We start from the raw sequence: 12657 nt of genomic DNA, 5'->3' as shown, positions 1-12657 counted from the left end.
ATGATATTGATTAGCATTATATTCTTTCTCAATATTTGAGCTTTTTGCATGAACTAATAAAAAGTTCTGACTTTTCCACCTTTTTTATAATGGCTATTCTATACATTATTTATTTAACATATGTATATGTCTTATCATAAAGAATGCTTGAAATGCCCCCTCCATAGAGAGAGAACTTTTGTGTGTGTGTGTTTGAAATTGCTGCTTTCCTGAAAGGGATATGTGCTCAGGCTTGATAAATTGACATTTGCAGCCTGAAACTTAATGTAGAATGTGTAACTCAGCAGCATCAGAGTGTGCTAATATAATGCAACTGGCAGTTGGAACAGAGGGGGAAGGGGAGTAGAATGTCCCAGCCCGCAGCATCCATTGGTATTCATCTGGCTAGCATCCTGTCAGTGTGTGAGAGAGTTAAGGGGTGTTTGGAAACTCAAACAGTATTTGCTGTTTGTGTGAGCAAGAAGGAGACAGGAAGGAGGCTGGGCGTGGCTTAATTCAACTGTTCTGTAGTAAAGCTGCTTGCTATAAGTAAAACTGAAAGTGAAACTCCAGTCCCCTGCTTGTCTTTTGCATTTGGAACAGATTTATTTTCAGGTGGGGAGGGGGAGAACAACTCCTCAGAGCATGTTATAATAATATAGGAAATACTAATGCTCTGATGGTCATTTTGAAAAATCCTTTCTTACTGAGCACCCAGAAGCCAAGAGGAACATATGTGGCAAATTTCAAGTTTGTAGGCTTTATAGTTCTGGAGATTTCGTGATGAATGCATGAATTGTTTTCACATAAATATCCCAGAACCCCTGCTGCTTGCCTTTGAGAGTCACACATCATGAGGGTCTCCTAAAACATCCCTGAGGGAGGGTACAGATGCTTCTGAATGTCAGCTGACGTTTCCCAATGGTTCTGTTGTACTGCAAAGAAACTGCTATGATGCCCCTCAAACACACTCATTCTCTCTCTGTCTCTCTGTCTCTATCTCTTCTGTCATCTCCCATGGAATTCCATCCAGATCTTGCAAAACCTTAAGGTGCTTTGGAACACAGTTTGAAAACTCTGCTCTAAAGTCAAGGAGGGAGCAGGATACATTCTGCAGAGCGGAACATTCCTGCATAGTGGCAACTAGCTTTAGGTACAGTTTTCTGCTCTGACTTTCTGTTCAAAGAACAGCTTTGTCTCTCATTTTACATTTTGGTGGAATTGTCCTATATATTAAGATTTTATTTATTTATTTATTTGTCAATCATATATAAGATAACAGGTAAAAGTATAAACATAATTTGGATACATGAAAAGAGTAAGTAAAAAAGGAATATTAGGACAGGGACGGTAGGCACGCGAGTGCACTTATGCACGCCCCTTACAGACCTCCTAGGAATGGGGTGAGGTCAACAGTAGACAGTTTAAGCTTAAAGTTTTGGGGGTTTGGGGAAGAAACTACAGTCTGGTAGTGCATTCCAGGCATTGACCACTCTGTTACTGAAGTCATATTTTCTGCAATCAAGTTTGGAGCAGTTTACCATGAGTTTGTATCTATTATTTGCTCGTGTATTGTTGTGATTGAAGCTGAAGTAGTCATTGACATTGTGGTAATTAATTGTATGTACTATACTTAGGTCAGATTGAAGTCTGCGTAGTTCTAAGTTGTCTAAGCCCAAAATTTGGAGTCTGGTGCCATAAGATATTTATTGTGAGCAGAGGAGTGGAGGACTCTTCTTGTGAAATATCTCTGGACTCTCTCGATTGTATTTATGTCCGAAATGCAGTGCGGATTCCAGACATATGAGCTGTATTCAAGGATTGGTCTAGCAAATGTTTTGTATGCTCTAGTTAGTAGTACAATATTACCAGGAGAAGAAGCTACGCAAGATTAGGCTAACAACTCTTAGTGCCTTTTTGGCAATGTTGTTATAGTGGACTCTGGCACTTAGATCTTTAGACATGACTACTCCAAGGTCCTTGCCAGAGTGAGGGTCATCTATAAGGTCATGTCCATCTAATTTGTATTTTATGTTTTGATTTGCCAATGTGCAAGACAGAGCATTTGTTGGTTGAGATTTGAAGTTACCTCTTGTTAGACCTATCTGACACATAGTTAAGGTCTTTTTGAAGGGTAGTTGCATTGTCTGTGGTGTTGAATAGTCCAACATCATCAGCGAAGAGAACACAGTTGCTTTTAATATGATCGTGTTCCATAATTCGGCCATGTAGAATAAGTTTTTTAACTGTTATTTTAGTCTGTATTTATATGTACTTTTTATTTACCTTGATGAACGTATCTTTTCTTTTATGTACACTGAGAGCATATGCACCAAGACAAATTCCTTGTGTGTCCAATCACACTTGGCCAATAAAAAATTCTATTCTATTCTATTCTATTCTATTCTATTCTATTCTATTCTATTCTATTCTATTCTATTCTATTCTATTCTATTCTATTTGCCTGTGAACCGCCCTGAGTCCCTAGGGAGATAGGGCGGTATATAAATGTGATAAAATAAATAAATAAATAAATAAATAAATAAATAAATAAATAAAAAGAAATAGGCAGTTTCTCTCTGAGATTTCAGTTGTTGTTTGCAGTAATATTTTTTTAAATAAAATGGCAATTAATTTTATTGACAATGTTGACAAATACTGAAGGAATAACTACCCATTTGATTCTTCCTGAATGCATAGTTTTACATTTACTATATTTTGCTAATGGTCTGCTACTTTTGGAAAGCAGAGTATTCAACAACAACAAAAGTATTTGGATCATGTGATCAAGAAGCTAACATGGTAATATAGAATTTAGATAAGTCAAATATTTTATTGCTGAAGTTATAAACTGCTATGATTTGAGAACATAAGTGTGAACAGACTTAGGGTTAACAACTAAATAGACAGACAGTACAAATGGTCTCTGTTTCTATAAACAGATCATCAAACTTTATTACTGATCACTCATGAAGTCTGCAACAATTACTACTAATAATATTTACCCCTCCAACTCTTTCAAAGTGATCTCCATCTTTTTCAAAGTCTATCAGACGTCCATTAAATGACCAAGTAAAGACAATGTCTAGTGGATGGTCATGAGATACTTGGCAAGGCAGAAGAATACTTTCACCAGCAGTGACATCCATGCTGGTAGGTGCCACCACAAATCGTGTTGGATCTATAAATAATATCAAAGAATAAATGATCAGATTTTTAAAAGTATAGTTTAAAAGTCTGAAAAAATACTTGCATGATATTTGGTCAGCATAATTTTTAAAAGCCAATTTAATGCAGTTGCCTTTAACACATACATTTTTATTGACTTAAACTTTAACAACGTGGACAATCATAGTATTTTTAGTAATTATAGCAGAGAAATGTAAGCATGTTTTTCCATGTTAGATGGTAGATACCACTATCAAGTTGTTTCGCTCTGCTGTAATGTATTTGCATATTTGCATGCGAGTATTTAAAATAAAATTTAAAAAATCTTGAAGATTTTCAGAAATGATTTCATTGTTGCATTTTCCATACAATAAGGAATACCCAGGTTAGGAATCTGGAGGACAGAAGTAACATTTCACTACTTCTGGTATTAGAATCATAATCATAATGATATCATGTTAAAGAGCAAGAATGTAACATTTATAGTTCAATGAGGAAGAGGAGATGTGTTGTGGCCTATTGGCTGATTGCCCCTCCAGCAGCCAAATCGGAGAAGGTGTGGGAGTCAGGGTCAGTATCAGAGCAACCTGGGAGCTCCAAGGGGGAAGAAGGAATGGAGCTGGGAGAGAGAGAGAGACAGACAGACAGACAGAGAGACAGAGACAGAGAGAGAGAGAGAGAGAGACAGAGGCGGAGCCTAGGCAATCCATCAGTCCACAGATGGAGAGTCAACAGCCCCCAGGTCTGAGGTGGTTGATGAAGAAAAGGAGGAACAGCTGGGTCCAATGCCTGACATGCAGCTGCACAGAAAGACAGAGAAGAGGAGAGCAGCGGAAAGCCATGGGCTGAATCTGAGGAAGGAAGAGCCACTGCTGCTAGTGAGGCCCCACCCATCTGGGGATAAAAGCCAGGGGGCGGAGATAAATAGGTGTGGCAGACAACTATTCATCTTCCGGCTGGTCGGACTTGTTAGCCTGTGAGAGAAACTTTTTGCTGGGGCTGCCTGCACTCCTAATAAAGGAATCTTTTGAGTTCACATTAGAGAGTTTGTCATGTTTGGGGAACTCTGTCAGAACAAGATGAAGTCTAGAAATGAGGTACTTATGCCAGCTTTATTTCTAGCTGGATTTTGGAAAGAATTCAAGAAGCTTAAAGTGGCAGTATGAAAAAGTTCCAAGAGTTTCCCTATTTGTTCATTAATTATTAATAAATTAAATGAAATGTTGGGAGAAAGTGCTCCCTGGCTTGTTGTGCTACTAAATGACAGTTCTACGTTAAGCTGACTTCTCTGTAATTTTGGTCCAACGTAACTGATTTCATAAGTCTACAAATCTCTCCAACCCTGCCAGCAACAGCTGGAAAGCATGGTACACTTGCAATGGAACATCTGGGTCCCCACCCACCTTTCTCAAATCACACTTTTTTTGTACCTGACTTTCTTGTATCGATAACCCTTTAGAGGCTACTTCTTAATCAGAACTACAAACCAATTTTAACCAATTTGATATGTTTTAATTATGGTACTTATAAATGAGCAGTGAAAACAAGAAAGATGTCAGTAAGAATTCTTGAATATCAACATCCTCATTCAAGTTTAAGAAAATGCAAGGACAAATATACTGATGAATTCTAACTCTTTAAATATTTCGTGATATAACTTACAGCTAACATATTAAATGTAAAAATCCTCAGTTTCACCTGCACCACAAAAAAGCGACAGTTAGCTATATAACATGATTTAGTAATATACGTTTAATAAAATATGACAGAGTAAGAAACTTATTTAATGAATTGGGAAAAACTCAAATGACTTAGTCTGAACACCCAAAAGAGAAGTAGCTGAGAATTCAATTTAGTTTAAAAGCTTTTCCACTACATGGCTGATCCAGATGTTGGTCAATTATTGTTACAGGGCAAATTTCAGCTGTTATCCTTTCAAACATTTCTAACTTTTTCCTAGTTAACCTTGCTTAATTAAGGGAAATGTCTGTGTTATTCCATCTGGCACCCTTTTGGGACCCCAAGAATTCTGCCCATTCTAGTGGTTAGAATGGAGTATTGCAGGCTAACTTTGCCCACAGACTAGAGTTCATTCCTGATGGGGCTCAAGGTTAACTCAGCCTTCCATCCCTCCAAGGTTGGTAAAATGAGGACCCAGATTCTTGAGGACAATATGCTGACATTGTAAACCATTCAGTACTATGGAACAGTATATAAGTCTAAATGCTATTTGTTTCTCTTCCTCAGAATTAAAAAATTGTCTCAATGTTTCCATGGGAATTATGTGAATTATTCTAAACATTTGCATTTCTAATATATTAAAAGTTGAAAACTATCCTTACTCTGACTCAACCTATTTTTTGGGACACAATGCTGCATGTTTTTATTTTTTTCGGAGGAAGGAAATACAGTATCTTCTTCTGCTTTTACACCTAATTCTGACATTCTTATATACATTTAAATTTTTAATTGTTTGTTTCTGCATTGCAAGCTTTTTCCCCTAACACCTTTATTGAGTTACACTCACTCTCAGTCTTATTGTTTAAGATTCAAGAATGTGTCTAAAAGACAATTTATTTATTTCCGTTGCTGATTGCAACAATTCTAACTCGGATGTTCTATCCCTGGTTTTCTGACAGTACAAGCATGTTCTTCCCTTTTCATTATTTGTTACATGCAAAATATTGAAACCATTCTGTCTTTGAAAAATTGGTACTGCCTTGTTTTGATTGCATTTTTGTTTTGATTTATTCCCTAGAGCTTGCTGCCTAGATGATATAATTTTTCTCCCAATCCCAGAAATCTGTCTCTGTTTCAATCACATTTTCTCTCACAAAGCCTACATCAGTAAATGGTTAGTCTTGCCCAGCTATCACTTTGTCAAATTTTGACCTTTGCTGAAGCTTACATATTACATCTTCTCTTGTCTTCGACACTATATACAGTATTTCCACAATGTAAGTTTAAAAATGTATGTCTATACAATGCCCATGTTTATGATAATATTGTCTGAATTTTTTTTCTTTTATTGAATGTTCAAATCCTTCAGATTTGATTAGAAAATGACCCACTAATTCAAATGGATTCCATTTATCCTTAACTATGTTAGTCTTTGGTTCAGACTTCATTTAATTGTATGTCAGGTAGTATAGGTATGTCAGCAAGATATATTAAAAAGTATAAATTAAAGCTATCTACATTGTTCTGAGTGCATATGAAAATAGACATCTAAAGGCAAGTGATAGTTACATGTTATGCTCCAGTGAGCAGTGTTAATTGAATGATCAGGGATGAGCTGTTCCATGTTCTGAATGAATGAAATCCAGAAGAAAGAGATTGCATGAAAAGATGGGTAGGATTGATATTAGAAAGTAGAGGGCCACTTGGAAACATAAGAATGGTAATACTTTAGTGACTGGGTAGTTAGAAAAAAATCTACCTGTTTTGAATATGTAGTTTAAACGTAAGTCTACTAATGCACGCATGATGAAATATTGAGAGATTTAAGTAAATTACGTACCAAAATAAGTAAAAGACACTAGGTTGGAAGTAGAATTAATCCAGGAATCCTCTATGGAAAAGTGTTAAACATAGATTTGAACTCCCAACTGAATGGACAAAAGTGTTATAAAGAAGAACTAGATGAAGTGTGAAATGGGGTATAAATAATTATGCAAGACTGTGTCAGAAGCATGTGGAGTTATGCTGATGCAAAATATAAAACAGTTTTTTTGGTGGAGTGAAGAAGTCAAGAAGCTTGAATGAGAAAAAAATGCATACAGAAGAATGATAGCTGCAAAAACTGGAGATGAGAGAAAGATCCTGTATATTGTGTATGTGTAGGAGAAAAGATAGCTGGAAAAAATAAGTGTGAAGATTAAAAAGGGGAGAGGAGCTATTTTGGGGGAAATAAAATATTGCTTGGGAAATGGATGAAAAGTGCTAAACAAGCTAGCTTCAAAAGAGTGAATGGAATTAAAAATAAAAGTGATGAACGATTTGGAATGAAACTGAAGTTAGGGCATGCTAGAAATAGTAATTTGATTTGAATGAGAATGATAGTGATATTTCAAAGAGTGGAATTGAAATGAATGCTATGAATGCAAGTAGCCAAGGAGAACCCGGGAAAAGAAAGTAAAAATGATGTGCAAGTGTGGATTTGAGCAAATATGCAACTGAAGGCTGATTGTGAATACAGCAATAGTCTATACGAAAGCAAGGCATGCATGAAAATAAAAATAAATGAGATACTTAGCAAGTGGTTCAGCTCTGAACTTTAAGTAAGAAAATAATGATGATATTTCCTAAGTAGTTTAATGGCTTTCTGCTGATATGTACAAGGAATGCTTGTAGTGAGTAGTCTATGATCCATTGTGAGGAATGAATGTTTATTGAAATACGGGAATAGTTTCTATTGTATATGTGCTTCTGCCCAATTTGTTGCATGGAAATAGGAACTGGATATGTCAAGAAAAATATAACAAGAAGTAGAATGTAATGATTCCAGGATACTTAAGTGTATGTTGTAGAAGAAAGAAAGCGATGAACAAATGTGGAATACACAAAAATAAATTAACAGCGCAGCAAAAATCCATCCAAAATATGCTGAGATGGCTTAGTCATATGGGACAATGAATGAAGGTCGAATTAATATAGGAGAATATTCATAGCCTAGGGTTGAACTTCAGAATCCTTGAGTCTTTTGCCTACTTGTTCTACATAGCAGCTGTTACAGTATGCTAGAAAAGTGCATCCATAAACATCTACTAGCAGCTAGAAGACGTGATGACAACTCCCTAATTTCACAACACATGAATAGACCTAACCATTGTTTCAATTGGGAAATTGTGAATATTGTAGACCAAGCTATATTGAAAAACACTAGAAAATATCCTGGAAATTTGGCACTTAGGCAAATCAGCCATCAATAGACACATAGAGGTAAACAACATTTACATACCATTCAAAAGAGAAAATAAGAAAGGAAACAAAAAGACCACAACATGTCTTCACCAATAATCAACACCCAGACAAATAATAAAACAGTAAACAATACCCTAACCACAGAACTACCAAAAAAGCTGCAAACAACAGCTCAATCACGGAACTAACAAAGAAAAAAACGCACCCTACCAATTCTGACAAGGGAAGACACTGCAGGATCCAATCTGGATTGGTTCCTGGGACCCGAAGTTTTGTCTTTTGAGCTTTTGGTCTCATGCTGTAACCCATCCTCAGGGAAGTTTTTTTTGTGCTCTGGGCTGTTATGTGTGTGGTATTTATATGGTGGATGTTGTGTATAGTTATAGACACAACATATAGCTTTTTAGATGTAAATTGGAGTGTTGATGGCTGGCTTCATCTAATGCAGCATTTAGATGCATTTAGATGTAGCCAGCCATCAACACCCCAATCTACATCTAAAAATGGCTGGCTACATCTAAAAAGCTATACAAATAGCCACCATATAAATACCACAACACAGAATAGCCTGCAGCACATAGAGAAGTTCCCTGAGGATGGGCTCGGGAAGATCAGAAGACAAACTTTGTGTCCCGGGGACTGACCCAGATTGAATCCTGCAACATTATCCTGGGACACATACATTCACCTTCATTCACGGGGAAGACACTGAATATTGACTGATAGAAAATCCTATTTCCTTCTAGCACTGATGATGTTAAGTAGTTGGGTAACAAAATGAACCATGTGTCAGCGTTCCAGAAAACCCCCTCCTCCAGAAAAGAATCCAAAGCAAACATCTTTCAAAGTTCTTTTACTACCATAGATAAACTGGCACAACTGGATAAACTCCGAATTTGGGGATCCAGGTTTATCCTCAGTAAGACAAACTCCAAAAACACCACCCCCTTGACCCCTCTGCCGAACACCAATCGCCAACCATCCCATCTCAAGACATCCCTCTGGCCACTCTTCTCCAGATGCAGGCTCGGCCTGACCTTGACCGGCAGGAAGAATGTTATTATGTCTAATGGCCTCCTCTACCAAATCCCATCTCCTACTTTCCCACATATGGGAAAGTGGCAGCGTGGAAGCCTCTGGTCTACTATGGCTTCCAAAGCTGACATCATGTTCATTTAAAAAGAAACTTTTCTTTTTAAAGTATGAATTTGAACATATCCAACACATCCCCCTCCTCCTATTTTCCCCAAATCCCTGTGAGGTGGGTGAGCTGAGAGAAAGAGTAACTGGCTCAAGGTCACCCAGCTGGCTTTCACGACTAAGGCAAGACTTGAACTCACAGTCTCCCACTTTCTATCCTGATGCCTTAACCACTAGACTAAACTGGTCCTCTGTAGAATGGAATTGATTGAAATTAGTTATTTTCCTTTTTTTCGCTTGCCATATTGCTATCTTTTAATTATTAAATTAAATTATTTAATTAATTATTTTTATACACTTGACATTCTGTTGCTTCCCCAAAAGGAAATAGAATGATGGGTATGTTTTTGAGTGTGTCTATGTGTGTAAGTATTTATGTACATGTATACATCCATACTTGGGATGTGGTGGCTCAGTGGCTAAGATGCTGAGCTTGTTGATCGAAAGGTCAGCAGTTCAGCAGTTCGAATCCCTAGTATCGTGTAACGGGGTGAGCTCCCGTTATTTGTCCCAGCTTCTGCCAACCTAGCAGTTCGAAAGCATGTAAAAAATGCAAGTAGAAAAATAAGGACCATCTTTGGTGGGAAGGTAATAGAAACAGAGATGAACACCACCCCCTAGAGTCGGGAATGACTAACACATATGAGCAAGGGGAATCTTTACCTTTATGTATATACTTATTGCTATGTTTTTGCATATAGGTAAGTTTATTCATCAGGCAAATACGTTAAACACAATCTGTGCATCCCCTAAGGTTATATTGACTTTGGTTCCAAAGGAGAGAAAAAAAATCAATAATATTTGCAAATATTGCCAATCTTCCCTTTTTAAAAAAATATATATATGAATGAGCCTTGAAACATCTCATCCAGTTGACATCCATAAATGCCCATTATCTGGAAAAGCATCATTATTTAAAACCAATAATGTTCTGTAAAAACAAAATAAACCAGGGATATACTTTGATATATTGTATTCTGTAAGTGGTTGAAACAAATCTGATAAAAAAACGACACCCAAATGCAACTGTGATGAAACTTTTTCTAGCTATATTCATCATGAGCTTAAGCCCTCTGCAAAGCAATTTACAAATCACCCCCAAGGAGAAAGCTTACTAATCTCTTTTCAAGGACTTCAAGAAGTGAAAAGTTCTATTTAATGACATTATTGCAGCAGCAAGTGAAAAGTATAGTATAAAACACACACACACACGTAACACACACACACTGCTGGCAGGTAGGGGTGTCTTCATATAATGATGGTTCAATTACCAGTTAAACATATCCAATCTGAATTGTCAAAAATGTTGCTTTAATTATAAAATTTGATAATTTGTTTAGGCGTTTTGTATGGCATTAAGCATATTTCAAGATTTCAGAATCTACTTCTTAGTAGAATCTCATCAACTACCAATGCAAAATAGCTCAGGCAGTAAGACACAAACCAGGAGGGAGTTTCTGAGCACAGCTGTACTGAAAAAAATAATAATTTAAATGCCAAAATTACTCTCAAAATACAAATCCATTCCTTCTTCTCCTTCATATTGTCTTAGGTTTGGCAGTGTAATTTATTCTTGTTCCAGAAATTATTTTAGTTGCTGCTATTGCTGAATGAATGGCAGTCAAAGATTCTTGTTCCTTCCAACTCTGTTCTATTAGATGTATAATCTGTTTTATCCCCTCGCCCCACCCCAGTTTCTCTGAGCATATCACAAATAATATTTAGGGAAAAATTATGTTTTAAGTAAGCATGAATAACCGCAACAGAGACACTCTAAGAAAGTAAAGTTGGACTTGGTGCACCAAAACAAACAAATGGACCATTGAACAAATCATCCCAAAGTTATTACTTAAAGCACAAATGACCAGTCTGAAATGATCCTATTTCGAGACATATTTCATGAAGGCCTGGCTCTCTGGAGAAGGTTCTAATGCTGGGAAAGAGAGAAGGAAAGAGAAGAGAAGGATGACCAGCAGCAAGGTGGACAGGACTCAGTTACGAGTCCCAATGTGTGCACTGTGGAAAACCCGAAGGATTAAGTTAGGGATAGATTGCCATGGAAAAAATCTATGTGATCACTACGAGTTGACACTGCTTTGATAGTCGATAATCAAATCTACCCGATATATTTTTTAATGTGTATTTTTGATACAGATTCTCTCCTTTTTTTAAAGAGAAGAGTATGACACATCTCAAAACTGTTTAGTGCTCTCCTTATCTGGTGGCTCGCCATCTTTAACTCTGGCTGGATCACTCTCTGCCAATCAGAGTTACACATAATCTGGGGGTTCTCTTGAACACATAGTTTCTGTTCAAAGAGCGGATGGCAGAGAGCTTTTGCAAAAATTCATCTTGCATACCTAGCCTGCTCTTCCTTAGATTTCCTTAGATATGGAAACACTGCTAATGATCACCCATGCCTGAATCATTTCCTGATTGAACTATTGCAATGTGCTCTATATGGGGCTGCCCTTGGACAGCATTCAAAAGCTGCAGCTGGTTCGGAAGGCAGTGGCATTGGCAGTTTTTTTTTTAAATTTACATTTATATCCTGCCCTTCTCCGAAGACTCAGGGCGGCTTACAGTGTATAAGGCAGTAATGGGAACATTTATTTATTGAATTTATATTGCCGCCTATGGCAACTAAAGGCAGTTTACATAATTTAAAACCACATTAAAAACAATAAAACTAATAGAAGAATCAAGTAAATTAATATAATAAAATCACCCCCTATCTCCTTCCCCAGTGACAACAGATCATATTAGCCATTTAATGGACTCCACCCCACTCTTGGTTCCCCAGGCCCCTGGCAGAACCAGTGCCTTCCGGAAAAGTATTAGAGTGGAGGCAGATCTAATCTCTGGGGAATGATGTTCCAGAGAGAGGGAGCCACCATTGAGAAGGCCTTCTTCTTGGTCCCACCAGGTGTATCTCCCGTGGGGATTGGACCTGCAGCATTCCCTGCTTCCCTGCTCTAATGGGCCGGGTAGATGTGACCGGCAAGAGACAGTCCCTCAGATAATCTGGTCCCTAGCCAGGAAGAGCTTTAAAGGTGACAACCTTGAATTGTACTCGGAAGCAAATCAACAGCCAATGCAGCTCCCACAAGAGAGGTGATACATGTGCACACTGGGATCTGCACAAAACCATGCAGGCCACTGCATTCTGCACCAACTGGAGCTTCCGGTCCAAGGGAAAGAGGGGTGAAATGCTCCGGGTTTGGACCGGCTCGCCCGAGGTTGCTGGTTCGGACAACCAGTAGCAAAAATCCCTGGCCCCGTCCCTGCCTCTGCTGAGCCAGACCATCAGCAGAGGGTTGTTGTTTTTTTACTTTTAAAAGCAGTTTTTCTTCGGACAAAAACATGCCTTTAAAAGTAAAAAAAAAG

The 12657-nt window shown here is 37.6% G+C and overlaps 1 protein-coding gene across 1 annotated transcript in view; it reads right to left on the bottom strand.

Moving 5' to 3' along the window:
* Positions 1-12657, bottom strand: part of LOC131191126 (contactin-4-like) — a 721863-nt gene that overhangs the window by 27889 nt on the left and 681317 nt on the right. Inside the window, exon 13 of the mRNA XM_058168934.1 lies at positions 2985-3160. Within this exon, the coding sequence (XP_058024917.1) occupies positions 2985-3160 (176 nt within the window). The remainder of the gene's footprint in view (positions 1-2984; positions 3161-12657) is intronic.

Source organism: Ahaetulla prasina, chromosome 2, assembly GCF_028640845.1.
Source record: "Ahaetulla prasina isolate Xishuangbanna chromosome 2, ASM2864084v1, whole genome shotgun sequence".
NCBI classification, from domain to species: domain Eukaryota; kingdom Metazoa; phylum Chordata; class Lepidosauria; order Squamata; family Colubridae; genus Ahaetulla; species Ahaetulla prasina.
This window is presented reverse-complemented; position numbering and strand designations above follow the sequence as displayed.